At 44.1% G+C, this 20863-nt stretch overlaps 1 protein-coding gene across 1 annotated transcript; it reads left to right on the forward strand.

The window, feature by feature from the left end:
• The first annotated feature begins 524 nt into the window (after positions 1-524).
• Positions 525-20601, forward strand: nr2f5 (nuclear receptor subfamily 2, group F, member 5). The gene is made up of 4 exons (XM_020498106.2): positions 525-1603; positions 15251-15531; positions 15904-16150; positions 18502-20601. Exons 1-4 carry the CDS (start codon positions 1237-1239, stop codon positions 18816-18818), a joined length of 1212 nt encoding a protein of 403 aa, XP_020353695.1. The 5' UTR covers positions 525-1236; the 3' UTR covers positions 18819-20601.
• The last annotated feature ends 262 nt before the right edge of the window (positions 20602-20863 follow it).

The following is a 20863-nucleotide window of genomic DNA, read 5'->3' on the forward strand; positions in this document are numbered from 1 at the left end:
CAGTAGGATATACAAGTAATTAAAACGTTTTTAGAAAAGTAAATTAAGGTGGGGATGATTGAGTTCAATAGACATCAAATAAACAATGAAAATAAAAGCTAAAGTAGAGTGGAAAAGTTTATAAAGACTGATGTTTGTGGACGTATTTGACATAAGCCTATTACTTTGATAAAGACATTTTTCCCTTTGAGTGAGGCCTAACAGTTTTGTGTTATTATATAAAAAAATATAATGTCTACATTGATTTGTGTATACAGCTACACTCTGCTATACAGGAATAACACAGCCACTCTATCAACCAGAACATACTGTATAGCTAATCCGCGGCTGCCCAATCGGAGAGTGCCTTACTTCTTTATTCTCCTCTTGCCAATTGAATCTGCCCGTTCATACGTAAAACCGTTCTCAACGAGAGGAGGGGTCATGCCTTATATGGTAGTTTTGGCCTTATATGGTGGGGGTGGGGGGGCTACAAGCTCGTCTGTTTAGTGTCACTTTCACCAAATTCTAACTATGATTCTCAGAGATGGGACAGGCTGCCGACGGGTGAAGTACATGATTGGCAAAGATATCTGCTTGTAAATATACTGCATCTACCACAGAGCACTCCATCCATGGTTTGTCGTCATTTCTATTCAGTCCTCATCGTGGCGCACAACATTAGAGGAACGAAAGCAACTTTTATTTTGGTATTGCACGTCCGTATGTGTTCACAAGACAACTTCGATCACATAATTACGTAGAACTATGGTCAGTATTGTTATTTTGTGATTGAGAGAAGATGTTGATTTAGTTCAGTTCGATTATTAAGCAGAATAAGATTCGAGGCAGTCGATATTCATGAACATGACACTTTAACGACCACTTCTCCATTCTGTACATGCTGTTGGTCGACTTTTCAAAAACACGAAGTTTTTGAGAGAGCGTGTTTATGGATTTCTCCCGAGAGGAGAACACTGGCAGTAGGCTCCATTCTTACGAAATAGTCATGTTGATACCGTGCTGTCTTCGTAAACTTTGATAGAAGTTTACAGACGATACGTTTACGACAGGGACATTTGATTAACGAATTAAGAACATCTATTTGAGAATATATTAAATACTTTTTGGAGGAAGTGGGAAGCGCCTTTTCGCCCTGCCTTGTTTTCCCAAGACGTCAGAACGGATTCTTATCTCCTCCCCGCGCTACGGAGTTGGACTTGTATCTGTTGTTTAACCAAAGTGTTTTAGGATAGCATGGCAATGGTAGTAAACCAGTGGCAAGAGAACATTTCGGCGGATCCCGGGTCCCAGCTACAGATTTGCAGTCAGGAGCCTGGCGGGACACCGGGAACCCCCTCTGGTTCCACCCCGGGGAACGATGCACTTTCCGGGGACAAGATCCCCAACGTGGACTGCATGGTGTGCGGGGATAAGTCCAGTGGCAAGCATTACGGCCAATTCACCTGCGAGGGCTGTAAAAGCTTCTTCAAGCGTTCGGTGCGACGGAACCTCAGTTACACATGTCGGGGGAACCGGGACTGTCCCATCGACCAACATCATCGAAACCAGTGCCAGTACTGCCGACTGAAGAAGTGCCTCAAAGTCGGTATGAGAAGAGAAGGTAAGACAGGATTTTAGATTCGTTGAAGACTGTAGCCTTTATGTAAATGTAATGTAAACTAATAAAATGTTCAAATTGGTTTTGGCGGACGTTTGGTGTCACGAATATCGGTGCGTAAAGTTGAAACCATATAACGTTAGCGCTTTAACGATAGATATCCGTGTCTTATATATTTCCTGCTTCTATCAGTCATAGTTCTCCTAAAAGGCATCTGTAGTCTGCTGTAACGCAATGCTTGTTGTTTCAGATCGTCTACCCTTGTATTTCCTATTCAATCCATGGTATGCAATTATTTTTCTCCCCTCGGAAAAGGGCTCCCTTTGTCTCCCCATTAATTCTGGTGTTTGCTCCCCGACACCCTATTCGTTTACAAGAGGGCCCGCTACATGTATTGTATTGTGCATGTTTAAGAACTTGTCAATTAGTGCGAAAGATGAACAGTGGCGACGTGTTCGCAAAGCACTGCGTTTCACTTTTAATCAGTCAGCTAGGACCTTGCTGCGTCATGTTCAATCAGACGAGCTGTGTAAATTATAACACGCGAACCAGACACTCGAAATCCTCACAAAAGCTTTGCACATGCGTGTCTCCATGCTGGACGTCGTTGTACTCTGTGTTTTATGCGTTATCCACCAACAATACATTTCTATAAACATAAATACATGCATCGCTGTGCAGTGTAGCCTACTCTGGAGTCAACCTTGTTAGCTTATTGGAATAGATTTTATCGCAAATTATATACTATAATTATTGATAAACCTTTTCACGCAAGCTGTTGTGGACACTCCAAAAGGTTCCTATGATATGACCATAAACAGTGCAAATAGTGACACAAACTGTAGTCAACAGAAGACGCGCGCTCTGTGCATGAAGCACGCTGTGTTTAACTTCCAGTGTGTGAGTGTATCTAGCAGGCAGGCCTATTACAAACGAGGTCTTGAATACAGTAGCCTCTGTCATAAAGAAATATACAATGCATTTTAGGTGGAAATACTCGTTAGTGTGCTAGTGTGTACGCTGTACATAGTTCATGTAAAGCACTGCAGGGTAAATTGCCGGCCATGGCCCTTTCTGATTGAATGAACCCGAGGAAGTATCCTGACGCACCGCAGTCTGTTGACCTTTCATCTACATAAACACACTCAATATGTTATCAGACCATTATTTGGCTACATTATATATTAGCTACTGTTTTGCTATGTTACTATTATATGGTCTAGATTATTATTCAGCATAAACACGATTTAAAAAAATCTAAATTCTTTCAAGTGTTGATTAAATTGGTACAGGTCAATCACACGCAAAACAGACTCATCCTCATCGTGGATTATAGGCCTAGAGACGTGTCTTCGTAAGTGTCAGTGCATTTGAGGACAATTTTAAAATATTGCACTTCTTTAAAATATTAAAAGTGTTGATTTTAAATTGAAGATGACGACGTGGTGAATGCAGGCCTTTTCTAATTGACATTCAATCAATCATTATAATTGAAATGTTATACTACATGTTGTACTACAACCAAGTGTTAACAATGCTTTTAAACGGCAACCTGTGTCAGGTAGTAAATACAACATACTTAATTGTTTTCTTTAGACCTACCAATAATTTTCAAACACCAAAAGAAAAACAAATTCACTTTTTAGTCAGATTATAATAACCAAAATATTAGAGGCATTATTTGGTGTGAAATAGTCTACATATATGTTTCTAACTCCAATAGGGCCTAAGATAATGTCCTGCTAACCATTTGCCCTGAAATGTTCAGAGGGAAAATTAATACTAGAAGCACCAATTGCGCACATTTAAATTCAGCATTGCAATCACATATATAAAAAACTTACTGGTAGCAGCGAGAAAGCAGTAAGACTACACCCCCAAAGCTTCTTTTCGTCTTCCTCAGAGGTCATACAGAAGTCATGTTTCTTCTACATAATGCACCTGGGTCGGCTGATGAGAGAAGGCTATTGGGCTTTCTGAGTTATAATCCCTGTGAATTTTGGAACATTTTGGAAATACACAAATGTACATTCCTGCCCAAAATATGGATTTGAAATCATCTCAAATTGATTGTTGAAACTATCAATAATTAACTTTGTAATAGTTATTCAAAAACGAGTGTTTGCTCTAGGGTTAAAGCAGAGGACTGTCACGTCTTTAAAAGTCATCAGAAATATCTTCTTTCATTTTCCCAAATATAAAGAAAGCACTACAAGTTATTGCCTACTTGTGTTATGCAAGCCATGCACAAAATAATCATCTAAATATCACGCTATTCTCGACACATGGATTGGTAACCAGTGGGAAGCCAGACGTCCCAAAAAAATTGACCAAGAAAAAAGATATACTGAACATAAATATAAAGTGTTGGTCCCATGTTTCATGAGCTGAAATAAAAGATCCCAGAAATGTTCCACACGCACAAAAAGCTTATTTCTCAAACAAAATGCCACAAATTTGTTTACATCCCTGTTAATGAGCAAATCCTCCTTTGCCAAGATAATCCATCCACCTGACAGGTTTGACATATCAAGAAGCTGATTAAACAGCATGACACAGGTGCACCTTGTGCAGGGGACAATAAAAGGCCACTCTAAAATGTGCAGTTTTGTCAGGTAGCCCAGGACAACAATACAAAAAAGCATGTACTGTATGACAGAGTGATAGACTGTTTTGTCAACTTGAAAGAGAGGAGGATGGCATTGGCCTTTCTCTACAAGTAGGCTGAATCAACATGTTTTTTCTACTTGCACACATGTGCACACACACACACAGAATTGGAACCATGGACAGCCACATCATATTTGGTATCTTTTAGTTGTCACTGTATTAGACTAAGCATAGGTGATTGATGATGTAGAAATGTTGAAGTTGAAATGGTGCTGGAATAGTGGAAGTAGCTCCTGTTTTCTTTGCGACTTGCGATAACTCTCCAGGGTTCTAAATCAATAGTTGTTTAGTAGTCCAAGAATGTCAGAAACATTAACTTGCTTGACCATACTGTAGGTCATGTAACTGTTTGTTACATGCACAATGATTGGGGACTTCACTGGACAGATTATTGGATATAGAGCAAACAACGCAATTGTCACAACACATAGGTTGTAATATGGCTTTTTTTTGGCTTCCCCAGTGATTTTACCCACACCCTTCTACTGTTGGTAACATTGTTAAAAGTAATGTATTGATGGTGTAGGAGGCCTCTACCAGTGAAAATAAACAAATAGAGCAGAATATCAGCAACAAAGCATATAAAAACAAACCTGACAGGTTATGTTTGTGGTTACGTGGGCCTTTCTTGTTGACCAAGTCGGTGCCCCACATCTCCCCTCCCTCTCCAAAAATGCACCACTCCCTAGTGGCGAAATTCTGTTAAACATGGCAACTTTTTAGTAAGGTACAAAAAGTGAGTGAGTAATTGATCCAATCCATGCAGTAACTGGCTCCAAAATATACCACACACACATCTGCATTATTTAAGACAAGTTTCACATTCGCTGGTGTTGTACGTGGCTAATTCTGGAGCGTTATTTGGACAGTCCAGCTGATCTTTAGGGTGACCCTTAGTATGTAACTTGACTGAGAGGTCACTCTATTTCAGCCCTCATACATATCTAATATCTTGTGTTAAAGGTTGATTTATGCTAAATAGTCATGTAAAAGGTCATATTTACCTCTTTGCTGCTCTACCTGTTTGGCACCTCTGGCATCTCTACTCCATGTTTTTCAATGACATTCCTGCTTAGAGTAGAACACTGGTTTAAGGGATGAGGAGGGAGTGAGGAAGAGAGTGACAGTGAACCTGTGCAACTGGCTGACAGTTCCTTGGGCTAGTTGGGAGTGAAGTGCATATCCTGTTCTGCTGTCCGAATGTTCCATATGTGCTCCTCTGACCTAAGTGAGACCAAAAAATACCAATATAGACTGTGATGTTTGTCAAATTCACACGTTCGAAGAACACACTGTATACTTGACACATAGGCAATTTGACATTCACAACTAACAGCCTTCTCATGCATACAATACATTCCCTACCAGCTACCACACATAGTGACATGGTCACAGATACGAACTCACATGGTGACATGCACCCAGATATTGGCATGGGCAGGCACACTATCCATTAGAGTACACACTCTAGATCAGAAGTCTCCAACCTTTTCTAGCACGGGAGCTACTTTTAAAAAATGAAACGTGTCGTGAGCTACTCATTTTTTTCTAGCTATGTTTTCTGTCAATATACCTGGTAAAATAATGGTTAATAAACAAGGGGGGTCCTATAGAATTTTCCTTCCAAATTCTATTTTATATTTTCCCGACTGATTTTATTTTTTCAGTTTTTTCACTCTCAAAATTGCAATTATTCATAGAGAAACAACAAAATTGGATGTTCTGATTTCATGTGAAAGCTTAAATCAAATCAGAATACCCATTTTTAAAAGTTTGGAATAAAGCTACCTAATTCCTTTTTTTGTGTAATTCCCCTTTAGTTGTGCATCTGTCCCTTTAATTGCCCATCTAGCAAGTGAGGATTGTGCCGTCGAATGTGCTGGTGCCGTCGAATGTGCTGGTCCAGTGATGGTTCTGTACTGCAAATGCTCATTTATTGGCAAAGTTATCAAATAATAGATACAAATGATATACTTCTGCCAGGTATGCCTACTTTGCAGTTAACATTTAATTGAGAAGGATTGTATGAAGGTGGCGCCGAAGAACATGGCTGACGTTTTATATTCTCAAAACCAATTGTGCAATTTTGTACTTTTTTGGGCGTTTTGTGTAACTTATGTTTTTACTTATTGTGAACATAATGTTGCTGCTACTGTCTCTTATGACCGAAAATATCTTCTGGACATCAGAAAATCGATTACTCAGTGCGGACTGAAAGAAACATTTTACTTTAACGAGTCCGACGAGAAGGATATCCTGATTTCACTGGAACAGGTCCAGACCCGCGCCTTTTGCGTGAAGAAAAGACGCCGGAAAAAGGGACGCAGGCTGAGCGAAGTAAAACGGACAATATAGAGCTGGCAGGATTTTCCATGCACCGGCACAACAGAGACGCTACCTCTGGTAAGACGAGGGGTGGGAGTGTGTCTTTTTGTCAATAACAGCTGGTGTGCGATGTCTAATATTAAAAAAGTCTCGAGGTATTGCTCGCCTGAGGTAAAGTACCTTATGATAAGCTGTTGACCACACTATCTACCAATAAAGTTCTCATCTGTATTTTTTTGTAGCCATCTATTTACCACCTCAAAGCGAAGCTGGCATGAAGACCGCTCTCAACCTACTCTATAAGGCCATAAGAAAATGCTCACCCAGAAGCGGCGCTCCTAGTGGCCGGGGACTTTAATGCAGGCAAACTTAAATAATTTTAACTAAATTTTTACCAGCATGTCAGGTGCAACCAGGGGGGAAAAAAATCCTAGACCACCCGTTTTTCCTAAAAAATAACGGTCGTTATGGCCAAACAGTTCTATTTTTGTTTCATCAGAACTGAGGACATTTCTCCAAAAAGTACCATCTTTGTCCCCATGTGCATTTGTAAAACATATTCTGGCTTTTTTATGGCGGTTTTGGAGCAGTGGCTTCTTTCTTGCTGGGTGGCCTTTCAGGTTATGTCGATATAGGACTCGTTTTACTGTGGATATAGATACTTTTATACCAGTTTCCTCCAGCATCTTTACAAGGTCCTTTGCTGTTGTTCTGGGATTGATTTGCACTTTTCGCACCAAAGTACGTCCATCTCTAGGAGACAGAATGCGTCTCCTTCCTGGGCGGTATGACGGCTGCGTGGTCCCAGGGTGTTTATACTTGCGTACTATTGTTTATACAGATGAACGTGATACCTTCAGGCGTTTGGAAATTGAGGTTTTGGCTGATTTCTTTTGATTTTCCCATGATGTCAAGCAAAGAGGCACTTTGAAGGTGGGAAGGTAGGCCTTGAAATACATCCACAGGTACACTTCCAATTGACTCAAAAAATCAGAAGCTTCTAAAGCCATGACATAATCTTCTTGAATTTTCCAAGCTGTTTAAAGGCACAGTCAACTTAGTGTATGTAAAATTCTGACCCAATGGAATTGTGATACTGTGAATTGTAAGTGAATTAATCTGTCTGTAAACAATTGTTGGGACACAAAGTAGATGTCCTAACCGACTTGCCAAAACTATAGTTTGTTAACAAGAAATGTGTGGAGTGGTTGAAAAAGTTTTAATGGAGTTTTAATGACTCCAACCTAAGTGTATGTAAACTTCCGACTTCAACTGTTGCCCAACCAGAAGCCATGGATTACAAGCAACATCTGTATCGAGCTAAAGGCTAGAGATGGAGTGGGAGACTAATCCGGACACTTATAAGAAATCCCGCTATGCCCTTAGACAAACCATCAAACAAGCAAAGCGTCAATACAGGATTAAGATTGAATCCTACTACACCGGCTCTGATGCTCGTCGGATGTAGCAGGGCTGGAAAACTATTACGGACTACAAAAGGAAACTCAGACGCAAGTTGCCCAGTGACGCGAGCCTACCAGATGAGCTAAATGCCTTTTATGCTCGCTTTGAGGCAAGCAACACTGAAGCATGCACGAGAGCACCAGCTGTTCTGGATGAATGTGAATAACTCTGCCGGTAGCCAATGTGAACAAAACCTTTAAACAAAACCTTTAAACAGACGGATTACCAGGACCTGAACTCAAAGCATGCGCGGACTAACTAACAAGTGTCTTCAATGACATTTTCAACCTCTCCCTGACCAAGTCTGTAATACCTACATGTTTCAAGCAGACCACCATAGTCCCTGTGCCCAAGGAAGCGAAGATAACCTGCCTAAATGATTACTGCCCCGAGGCACTCACGTTGGTAGCCATGAAGTGCTTTGAAAGGCTGGTCATGGCTCACATCAACAGCATCCTCCCGGACACCCTAGACCCACTCTAATTCGCATACCACCCCAACAGATCCACAGATGACGCAATCTCAATCGCACTCCACACTGCCCTTTCTCACCTGGACAAAAGGAACACCTGTGTGAGAATGCTGTTCATCAACTACAGCTCAGCATTCAACACCATAGTGCCCACGAAGCTCATCACTAAGCTAAGGACTCTAGGACTAAACATCTCCCTCGGCAACTGGATCCTGGACTTCCTGACGGGCCTCCCCAAGTGGTAAGAGTAGGTAACAACACGTCTGGCACGCTGATCCTTAACACCGGGGCCCCTCAGGGGTGTGTACTTAGTTCCCTCCTGTATTCCCTTTTCACCCACGACTGCTTGGCCAAACACAACTCCAACACTATCATTAAGTTTGCTGACGACACAACAGTGGTAGGCCTGATCACAGACAATGATGAGACGGCCTATAGGGAGGAGGTCAGAGAACTGGCAGTGTGGTGCCAGGACAACAACCTCTCCCTCAATGTGAGCAAGACAAAGTAGCTGATTGTGGACTACAGGAAAAGGCGGGTCGAACAGGCCCCCATTAACTTTGACGGGGCTGTAGTGGAGTAGGCCGAGAGTTTCAAGTTCCTTGGTGTCCACATCACCAACGAACTATCATGGTCCAAACATACCAAGACAGTCGTAAAGAGGGCACGACAAAACCTTTATCCCCCCTCAGGAGATTGAAAAGATTTGGCATGGGCCCCCAAATTCTACAGCTGCACCATCGAGAGCATCCTGACCGGTTGCATCACCTCCTGTTATGGCAACTGCTCGGCATCTGACCGTATGGCACTACAGAGGGTAGTGCGAACAGCCCAGTACATCAGTCGGGCCAAGCTTCCTGCCATCCAGGACCTATATAATAGGCGGTGTCAGAGAAAAGCCCATAAAATTGTCAGACTCCAGTCACCCAAGTTATAGACTGTTTTCTCTGCTAACGCACGGCAAGCGATACCGGAGCGCCAAGTCTAGGACCAAAAGGCTCCTTAACAGCTTCTACCCCCGAGCCATTAGACTACTGAACAAGTCATTAAAATCGCCACCGGACAATTTACATTGACATCTCCCTCCCCCTTGTACACTGCTGCTACTCGCTGTTTGTCTGTTACCTATGCATAGTCACTTCTCCCCCACCTACATGTACAGATTACCTCAACTAGCCTGCACACTGACTCGGTACCGGTGCCCCTGTATATAGCCTCGTTATTGTTATTCTTATTGTGTTACTTTTTATTATTACTTTTTATTTTAGCCTTCTTGGTAAATATATTCTTCTTCTTGAATTGCACTGTTGGTTAAGGGCTTGTAAGTAAGCATTACACGGTAAAGTCTACACTTGTTGTATTTTTGCGCATGTGGCAAATAATGTTTGATTTGATTGGGGGAAAGTATTTCTGTCAACCCACAAGACAGTTATCACATCAGCTGGCTACACACGGAGTGACAAACGCACGCACCACACAGACAGACAGGAGCAATATTGCTGGACATTAATTGGCAGATAGTGTTAGGTTTGGCTTTTTAAGCCAATAGTGACTAACTAGGGGTGTGATAATGTCAATAAATAGTAGCTGGGAGCTTGTGGTGTCTGATACTTCTGAGATATGTTTATGACAGTTTGCCGTGGAACACGTGAAAATTGCATGTACTTTCAGAATTGTTCGGCGATTTACTCAAAGGTGGGCTGCGAGCTACTTGTAACTCGCTATCGACCTGCTGGAGACCCCTGCTTTAGATTGTTCATAGTACGTACATAGTTACGACTGTTCATAGACAGAACATTCAAAGACAGATTATCTCAATTGTGACTCCTAGTGTGTGTCCCACAATGGTAAATAACACAGGGAAAGTCCTGTATATTGATATTCAGTTACTCATACATAGGATTGCTACAGTTGGTGAACCTTGGTTCACACCAACCAAACACAGAGACAGATATACTGTAGGTCAACGGGAACCAGAAACTAAACATTAATAATGGACATGTTCAAGGTCCAAATGTGAGGTTGACTCTATTGAGTAAGTACCACGGCTCGCTAACTGACTGCCATTATTGACTAACCCATACACATTGTCCAGTTTGTATGAGCAGGCAATCAAAAACCGAAACTAGTTTGCCCCCTAAACTCTGGTCCGCCAAAACATTTCCCTATTACAATACTGTCATAGTTTATTGACATGTTAGAATGGGTCTCTTTACGTAAAGCTAATAGGCTAATTCATTCCCCCCAGTCCAAGCTGTCTGTGAGGTTCCAGCACCATGGCTTCCATATTGACAGAGGCCTTGCCATTATTCACTGCCAGAAAGCAGCCTCCATTGAAGTGATAGGCCACGAAGAGACCATTGAGCTGAGGCACTAGTCGTTTCCCATTCTGATATCCCCACGGCTAGCATTGAATATTTTAGAGGAGGGGGATGTGTGTGGAGGAATAGAGCTCACTCTGCAGAGATGGGCTTCCTTTGACACCTCAAGGTGAATAGACTCCAGTTCACAATACATTGCTTGTCATATTGTCATATTTCTTTGTTGAGTCTCTAATTTTCTCTCTTGTCTGTACAATAGCCAGGTTAGCCTATTGTTACGATATGAAAGGCTAGCTTTTACATTGTCTAGCATTATCCAATGTCCATTGTTACATTTTGAAGTATTGTTTCTGAGTCCAGGTGACTCTACACCAATTTCCTTGATAAACAGCCATTGAGTTTTAACTGAAAATGATTGAGTCGCTTGTATAACATAGCTTTTTTGTGTGATCGAATAGATAGAAAACCAGACCAGTCCTTCGTGCAGGGTGCATTTCTGTTATGAATTCACATCTGCTTCGTCAAAGCAGCGCCAACGTGACTGGGTGGATATTAAAGGGGCTACGTTTGCAGCTAATGCTTTTGAGCGTCCTCACCGGGAGCTCTCTCCATCCCAGTCTGTCTGAATCTCTCTTTTTCCCTGTCTCTTTACCCGTTGCCTCTCCCTTTCCATACAATGTCATACTTCACTCTGTTTCCCTCCCTCTTCCTCGATCCCATTGTCTCTTTCAAGGGTTCCCAAACTTTTTTACTATGGCCCCCCTTTCCAGCATTGAGGAATATCCCGTGCCCCCCCCCCCCCCACGCGCACACGTCTATTTCTATGGGCACAAGCACTGTTCATGACACAAACTGTTCACAGCCCTCTTGTTGGTGGAGATAATTTTGTATGTTGAAAGCTTATTTCGGGGGCGGCAGGGTAGCCTAGTGGTTATATTGTTGGACTAGTAACCGGAAGTTTGCAAGTTCAAACCCCTGAGCTGACATGGTACAAATATGTTGTTCTGCCCCTGAACAGGCAGTTAACCCGCTGTCATTGAAAATAAGAATTTGTTCTTAACTGACTTGCCTAGTTAAATAAAGGTAAAATAAATAAAAATCCTGCAATTCTACACATTTTGTCATGTCTAATGTGTATTCATGTGATATGTATAGGTCTCTAAGGTCTGCAATGACTAACATGTCAAGAGGAACTGATGATGCACTACCCAATTTCCAAATTGCACCTTGTGCATTCTACTATTACAACTTTCAAGAGTATGTTTAAAGCCGGACTGAGTTCCATAATTTATTTATTTTTGTTGGGGGGACCCCACGTCCTCCCTTTCCGATCCCTCGGGGGTGCGCCCCACAGTTTGGGAACCATTTCTCAATTCTCTCCTCTTACACTCACCTTCATCTTCTTTCTCAACCTCTTTTTTTCTCTCCTTTCTTCTCACCCTTTCTTCCTCTCTTTCTCTCCACATCTTTCTCACAGCCTTGCCCCACTTTCCTCTGTGTATTTGTATTTGACTACGGGTAAATGGTTTGACGTTTTGCCCGGGGGTTGGTTCTTCACTGTTACCCTTGCGTGCAGAGTGAGAGCAGTGAACCCAGAGTTCAGAGTTTAACCCAAACTAAAGGAATCTGTGAGAAGCACAGGAATAACACATGAATGTCACACACTCATCAGACACTCCTCTCTGAGCGGGCTTACACAATACACACTGCTTTACTGTAAATCAAACAAAAAAACTATTGTTGTGTGTATCTGTGTTTTGAATGTTACAGTATGTTGTGTTTTTTTGTTAGCAGACTTTTAAGGAACTACATGAAAACCATTATACCACTAATCTCAGTTGACAATGAGGCTGTGCCAAATCTGTCATGCTTCTAGTACATAGCCCCTGACTATGACCTTTTACAGTAGCAGATAGTCCTTAATTGTATTTATCTACAATAGTCTGCTCAACTGTCTTGTACTTCTAGCAGTGACTAAAGGCCAAATAAGGACAGCCGTGGTAAGATGAGGCGTACTTAACTCCACCGCCACACACTCTCTGTGACTCGCTGTGGTGGTGTTTTTCAAAAGTCACAGCTGAAATCGCCCATGATACCTGTTTCGTGCCCTTTTCTCCCCTCTGCCTTATTTATCTGTCCCTACATTCTCTCTCTCTCTCTCTCTCTCTCTCTCTCTCTCTCTCTCTCTCTCTCTCTCTCTCTCTCTCAGCCACTCACTGTCTTTCTCTCTCTCTCTCAGCCACTCACTGTCTTTCTCTCTCTCTCTCTCTCTCTCTCTCTCTCAGCCACTCACTGTCTTTCTCTCTCTCTCTCTCTCTCTCTCAGCCACTCACTGTCTTTCTCTCTCTCTCTCTCTCTCTCTCTCTCAGCCACTCACTGTCTTTCTCTCTCTCTCTCTCTCTCTCTCTCTCAGCCACTCACTGTCTTTCTCTCTCTCTCTCTCTCTCTCTCTCTCTCTCTCTCTCTCTCTCTCTCTCATCCACTCACTGTCTTTCTCTCTCTCTCTCTCTCTCTCAGCCACTCACTTTCTCTCTCTCTCTCTCTCTCTCTCTCTCTCAGCCACTCACTGTCTTTCTCTCTCTCTCTCTCTCTCTCTCTCTCTCTCTCTCTCTCTCTCTCTCTCTCTCTCTCAGCCACTCACTGTCTTTCTCTCTCTCTCTCTCTCTCTCTCTCTCAGCCACTCACTGTCTTTCTCTCTCTCTCTCTCTCTCTCTCTCTCTCTCTCTCAGCCACTCACTGTCTTTCTCTCTCTCTCTCTCTCTCTCTCTCTCTCTCTCTCTCTCTCAGCCACTCACTGTCTTTCTCCCTCTCCCTCTTACCCTGTCTATGCCCTTCTCTCCCGGTCTCATTCATTTCCCTTGCTCATTCACATAGAGATGCTTTTGATGCATCATTTCGACTCATGCATTCACACACAACCTCCTCAAAGAGGCCTTTCAGAAGACAAGTGGAAGTGGTGGATTTGGTGTCTGGTGGATTATGGCATTAATCATTATGATGTATTGATACATCTTTTTTTAAATTCAGATAGTTATAACATACTAACCTCTAATGAAGGACAACAGTGCTCTAGAAAAAAGTTCAGGTTTGAGTACGACCAGGAGTTTGTGTGTGAGTGACATGGTACGGCCCATTGTTCAATGCTGTCTCTGTACGCTATGTTGTTGTTTGCAAAATGAGACAACATTCTTTCCCTGGGACAGAAGTTGCTTGAGCTCAAGGGAGACCAATATTTTTTGGTCACAAACTCAAACGTTTTTCTAATCAGTCAACAGTCTTGAAATTCTATGGACGACTCTATTGACTTACTGTGTTCTTGAGTGATTTGACCTGTCCTCTTTGATACACTAGTGTATTCAATTTTCACAGCTATTGTGTCGAAGGACAGGTGATGCTGAGTTTCAAAGTATTTTCCAAACCCTAGCCCTCCTTCTCTCTCTCTTTCTTTCTCTCTCTCTCTCGCCCCTCTCTCCTACATTCTTTTCTCTTGCTCCTCTCTCTGTTAACCTTTTCTATCACTCATTCTGTCACTACCTCTGCCTTTCCTCATCACCTCTTTCCCCTTCCCTTCCCTCGTTCTGTAACTGTAGATGGAGTTATTAGTCAGACAGCGGGGATGACTGAACAGGTGTTTTCCAAATGGGCTTTGAGCCGCCACATCATAGTTCGGCGGGGGTGGGGATGTGTGCTTAGCCTCTGCGTGCCCTCTTCCTCTTCGGCTGAGCCATTTGGCGATGGGGGGAGGGGGGGGGACAGAGGTGTGAAGAACCGTAGTGTCTTTACTGGCTGCTGGTTGCCATTACTCACTGATGCACGGCACCGGTGTCTGCCGGTCAGGAGACAGAGTGCCGACACATTTAGAGCCGCAGAAATTACCCCCCGTTTCTCCACACTTTGCGCCCCCCACCTCCAACCTCCACCCTCCTTCCTCCTCTCCCCAGGCACCCGCCATGACATGTCTTTTAGCTGCTAGCCCCAGTGTGATTTGGCCCTATATATTCCCATTGAGAAAGAGCAGACTCGTCTGAGTGCCTCTAGATGGTGCTTTATGACACGGTGGTAATTGCAGCCTACTAAATCAAGCCGGTTAGTGCTGGATGCAGTAATGACGACGTGATGACAGAGAAGCTTCAGGTCCTAAATGTTACTGTAACTGTGCCAGCCTGGATTGAAATAAAATCTCATAGGGTGCAGCCACATGAATGAACGAAAGGTGCAGTAGTCTAACCAAGTTAGCTCCTACTGTACCTGCACCACGCCAAACAATTAGCTTCTAGCACTTGTGTATTCGCTTATGAAATGTCAAAAGAGGGCAAATGTATTTTGCTCATAAAATTCAACTGCCATATCTCCTTATTCTCTTAACCCTTTCTTTCTTTCTTTCTCTCTCTCCCTCAGCTGTCCAGAGAGGCCGCATGTCCAACTCCCAGTCTAGCCCGGGTCAGTACCTGACCAATGGCAGCGACCCTTACAATGGGCAGCCCTACCTATCAGGATTCATCTCTCTGCTGCTGCGCGCCGAGCCCTACCCCACATCCCGCTACGGGTCCCAGTGCATGCAGGGAAACAATTTGATGGGCATCGAGAACATCTGCGAGCTGGCCGCACGGCTGCTCTTCAGCGCTGTGGAGTGGGCCAAGAACATCCCCTTCTTCCCTGATCTTCAACTCATGGACCAGGTGAGGAGGACCACCCTGATTCCTGACTAGAAACTATGCCTGACTATAATCTTTTGTTATGCCTGACTAGAAAATAGAAATTATGAATGATTATAGAGATGTGGTGTGGTCACTTTATTTGGGTAGTCCCTTATGGATGAGCTGTAGATGCACACAGATATTGCCCTGAACAAATATGTCTGTCTGCATTTGGTACGTCATGTAAAGGTTCAATTGTGGGTTCAGCAGCCTTTAAGTTGGAGCATATCACTAACACTTGCCATACTCAATCATCTGCATAAGGAAGATAAACACTGTTATCCCTGTTTCCCAGAACCACCCTCTGTCTACTCTGAACTAACCAATTCTACCATCATTCCTCCCGTGCCCTAGGTGGCGCTCCTACGCATGTCATGGAGTGAGCTGTTTGTGCTGAACGCGGCCCAGTGCTCCATGCCGCTGCACGTGGCGCCCCTGCTGGCGGCGGCTGGCCTGCACGCATCGCCCATGTCTGCGGAGCGCGTGGTGGCGTTCATGGACCACATCCGGGTGTTCCAGGAGCAGGTAGAGAAACTGAAGGTTCTGCAGGTGGACACGGCTGAGTACTCCTGCCTCAAATCCATCGTGCTCTTCACTTCCGGTGAGTGGCGTTGACTTTAGTGGTTTCTATATGTTTTTGTTTATGTCTATCTGTAGGATAGTTTGTGTCGTATTTTGTGCCGAACTACACATATAGCTAATAGTGGTCACTCCAGATAAGTTAGTAGACGTATAGAGTCTGCAATACAGCATGTGGTTAACAACCAAGTGGTTAACAATGCCTTTGTAAACAATGTATCAATAATGTATGGATACCATACAAATATTATCCTGGATAGACTACTTATGAGATAAAGAAGCGTAGATATTGGTGAAATAGCAATATAAAAACAATAGTTTGCTTATTGCTTTGATACACCACTTTTGCCACTGTATGAGGCACAGTAGAAAGTTATGGTTATTCTACGCCACCCAGACTGCTGTCAGATCTGGGATTGAGATGTGTTTAGGATTCATTGTTTATGACCCAGGGGGTATGAGTGTGAGAGAACCCAACTCTGATGTCTTGCTTTTTGTTTCCTGTTGATCGCCCTTTTCCTTGTCTCCATCACACAGCTTGTCAGAATAACTATGCCCGCAGTCTTCCATTTGGATGGCTGAAGAACCCCTTCGCTCTCCTCATTTATTTCATCACCCTCCTCTCCTTCACGCTTCCATCTATTATTGAAACCAGTCAGGCAGCCCCTCCCCTTTCCTCCTCTCCAAACCCCAGCCCTCTCACCCCTGCCCCCACCACTGTGCTTGAATTATTCATGGTGGGTTGCAGCGACAAGAGGGATTCGCCACAGCCCAGGCCCTGACCTACATAACCCCTGTAGCCATGAGCATCCATGTGATCCGTCCCACAACTCCAGCCAACACACATGCACGTACACACAATGAGATAGACAGACCAGTCGTTGACCAGGCCCCCCCATTGAGACCTGCCTGCATGAGCTAACAAGGACAGACAAACTCTCAATACCCCTTCTCACCTCCGCCCACAGACATTCCACCCTATATCCCAGTTCCATCACCCCGAATCAAAGAGCGGCCATCTTACCACTGCCACCATCTTCATCTCCAGAGTGTGGCTGTGTGTGCTCAGGGAGCCAGACAAAGGGAAGTGGTGCCTGTAAAGGATGCCTGCGGTGGTGTCGGAGTTGCATGCGAGGGTTCAGTCACACAGACAGCCCTTGCTTTCTCAGCCACTGATTCCTCACACAGACCCTAAAATGGCAGATAGCTAAAAAACTACACACCTGCCCTCAAAGTGGGAAATGTGTCAGAATTTGCAGTTATACTCCCCCTGGGGGGGCCCTATGTGAGAAAAATGAGGCATATTAATCTTTTGTTATGCGGAACTGAAGCTCAGCAGGACCAAGATTGCGCAGGGGGCCGATTAAAGGGTACTGTGACAAAGGGACTAGCGTGCTGGGTGGTGGGTAAAAGATCCTGTCCCAGTGCTTCTGCTGCACACTAGAGTAAAGCACTTGGGAGAAAATTACCCTCACTGTTCGATGCAGCCTTTAAACAAGGTTCATACTGGGGACAGAAACACGGGCACAGTAGTACTGAATGTGCAGTACGGTACCGTGCAGTACAGCACAGCACCGTGCAGTACACTAAATGGGACTTTGTTTTGAGTTCACCCACCTCTGACCCCATAACCACCGAGCTCGAAGGGTGTGAAAGTATCACACACAGTCAACACACTCTCTGTGTGGTGTGAGACACCAGGGACTGGTGCTAGGGGAGGTGTGAGACTCACACCAGGGACTGGTGCTAGGGAAGGTGTGAGACTCACACCAGGGACTGGTGCTAGGGGAGGTTTGAGACTCACACCAGGGACTGGTGCTAGGGGAGGTGTGAGACTCACACCAGGGACTGGTGCTAGGGAAGGTGTGAGACTCACACCAGGGACTGGTGCTAGGGAAGGTGTGAGACTCACACCAGGGACTGGTGCTAGGAAAGGTGTGAGACTCACACCAGGGACCGCTGCTAGGGGAGGTGTGAGACCCACACCAGGGACCGGTGCTAGGGGAGGTGTGAGACTCAAACCAGGGACGGGTGCTAGGGGAGGTGTGAGACTCACACCAGGGACCGCTGCTAGGGGAGGTGTGAGACTCACACCAGGGACCGCTGCTAGGGGAGGTGTGAGACTCACACCAGGGACCGCTGCTAGAGGAGGTGTGAGAGCATGGACAAAACCTCGACCCACAACTGAAGGCAAATGGAATTGTATTCCACTACATTGAATGACATATTTACATAAGGATACTGACATTTCAGCTCTAATGTATGTACGTAGCTGGACACAATTTCACATTGCAATTCAGTGTTAGGTCAACTTATCAAAACCATAATGAACCAGAAACTCATCAACGCCTAATCTTCTCCTCCCCTTCTCAGATGCCATGGGCCTGTCGGATGTGGCCCACGTGGAGAGCATCCAGGAGAAGTCCCAGTGTGCCCTGGAGGAGTATGTGAGGAACCAGTACCCCAGCCAGCCCAACCGCTTCGGCCGCCTGCTCCTGCGGCTGCCCTCCCTCCGCATCGTCTCCTCGCCCGTCATCGAGCAACTCTTCTTTGTGCGCCTGGTGGGCAAGACGCCCATCGAGACGCTGCTGCGCGACATGCTCCTCTCCGGCTCCAGCTACAACTGGCCCTACATGCCCGTGCAGCGCGACCGCCCCATCTCCCTCCACTACAACGAGAACGGGCCCTGAGGAAGACGAGTCGCTGCGTATTCAGCTCTTCATCCAGCCTTCATCGACCATCCCTCAATCCCTCTGTTTATCTCCTCCATCATCCCCTGGAAGACCACCACCGTTCCAGCAAAAAGCAGACCGACCACCTGACTATCTCACCACACCCCTCCCCCATTCACCAATCCAGCCATTCACACGCCTCTTCTCCAGGGGACCACAGCCAATAGAGAGACTTGGTGGCTGCCATGGCCCCTCCTACTTCGCCAACGCCACGTTTGTGAGGTGGCACTAGACGGGCCGGCTGGCAGAAGGGTTTTTGCGCCGTTCTCCTGCAGCTCTGTAGGACTCACGCCGTTAAAGGCAATTTTGTCAGTCTTGGACTCGAAGCGGTTGCGGCTACTGGCGACGCAGTCATTCTATTGTTGGCACTGTGCTTGCATCTAAAGGAGACGTGTCCAAGAATCTCCACTGTCTGGCGATTTAGAGCAAGGCCTTTGCCGATAGAAATGCTTGACCGAGAGAGCCAGGCCAAAGGTTCTTCATCAACCAATAATTTTTTAATAAACCAGAAGCCATTAAAAAATGAATGCCAAATTTCCTTGGAATTTTCAGAAGAGATTTATTGTGCGTGTGTGTGTGTGTATTAGCACTGTTTATAATGAGAGAAATTCATGATTGTGTCCATATGTATGTCATTGACTCATAGACATCCGTGTTAAGGGGTATGTTGAGACTAGCTCAGGTTCAGGATGGGGAGACAGGACAGACATGACAGACAGGACAGGACCGACATGCCACTAGGAAACAGAGAATCACGCCTCACCCAGGGCAAAACACCTATCAACAGCCTGTATCAAAGTGGAACATGGATTTTAATTGTTTGGATTGTCTTTGTGGTAGTGGTGACAAAAATACCTTTTGTTTTGTCTATAATTTGATGTCAGAGGGTGTGGGAAGTTGCAAATAAAAAAATACAAATAGGCACTTGCAATGTGAAACTATCCAGAACCCACACTCGACCTACTCCCATCATAAACACAGCACTGATAGATTCTTCCTCAGCTGCCATTTTGAGGTCAAAAGTACAGGGCCACTAACTGGTAATGGTCAGTGTACTTCTGCCACTGTTTCAAAGCGGAATATCATAAAAGTATCCCTTCATAACATCTACATAATGCTGTCATAGAAATGACATAACACATGCCAGTTAATGCCAGTTAGTTTCATGTCACAATCATATTTGATGTTTTTGTGAAAAGTGTAAATTGTTATGGAGCCTGGATCAATACTCATTTGAAAACTCTAGTTGTACTTGCCTTAGAACAAGATTTTGTCACTGAGCATTTATTTTATGACTGTGCCATAATCTGAAGTTACCTGTTATGACAGGCAATATGTCCTCCACATGTCATTGTCATGTAGGGTAGAGACCACCTCAATTCAATTGTCATTCAAGCAGCATACTAGGACATTGTATCACTAACCTCCAAACCTCCATTAAAGTTACAATGGTCATCTACTGTGATGTAGCATAGATATTATTATGTGTTTGAGTTACCATCAATTGATGACGGCTGTAAGGCAACACTGATTGTTGGACGACCAGTCTGTTTTTTAACGTGGCACTGTGGTATCAGCAACAATTATTGGGATTTGAAAGCCATTGGGACCTTGGAGAGCAGGACTGTCTGTTGATGAATTAGTTCACAGAATATTTCTATAAGAGTATGTTTTTTTTCTCTCTATTTTTGTTTGGAAATTATGGATCCATTAATTGAAATAAACATGTTGTTCACAGTTATTTCTCCGTCTTGTGTTGCTATGATCTCAACCACTTGTAAGACCTATGCGAACCAGCAAACATCCTACTCTATGAATGTATTGCCTAATGCTGTTAAAACATGACTTACAGATGTCATAACCAGTCATAACCATGACTAACATTTTAGATGTTTAAGTAGACTATCAAAAGTATATTCACTTCAAACACCATGGCATATTCTGTCATTATGACTACAACATAATACAACTAAATTATATTTTTACCAAAGAACAGGCTGAAA

Source organism: Oncorhynchus kisutch, linkage group LG13 (assembly GCF_002021735.2).
Source record: "Oncorhynchus kisutch isolate 150728-3 linkage group LG13, Okis_V2, whole genome shotgun sequence".
In the NCBI taxonomy this organism is placed as follows: Eukaryota; Metazoa; Chordata; class Actinopteri; order Salmoniformes; family Salmonidae; genus Oncorhynchus; species Oncorhynchus kisutch.

Excerpts from the sequence above, each read along its gene's own strand:
- nr2f5 (XM_020498106.2), top strand. The coding sequence starts at position 1,237 with ATGGCAATGGTAGTAAACCAGTGGCAAGAGAACATTTCGGCGGATCCC. Across the intron at positions 1,604-15,250 it reads AGTCGGTATGAGAAGAGAAG|CTGTCCAGAGAGGCCGCATG; the intron begins GTAAGACAGGAT and ends TCTCTCCCTCAG. Across the intron at positions 16,151-18,501 it reads CATCGTGCTCTTCACTTCCG|ATGCCATGGGCCTGTCGGAT; the intron begins GTGAGTGGCGTT and ends TCCCCTTCTCAG.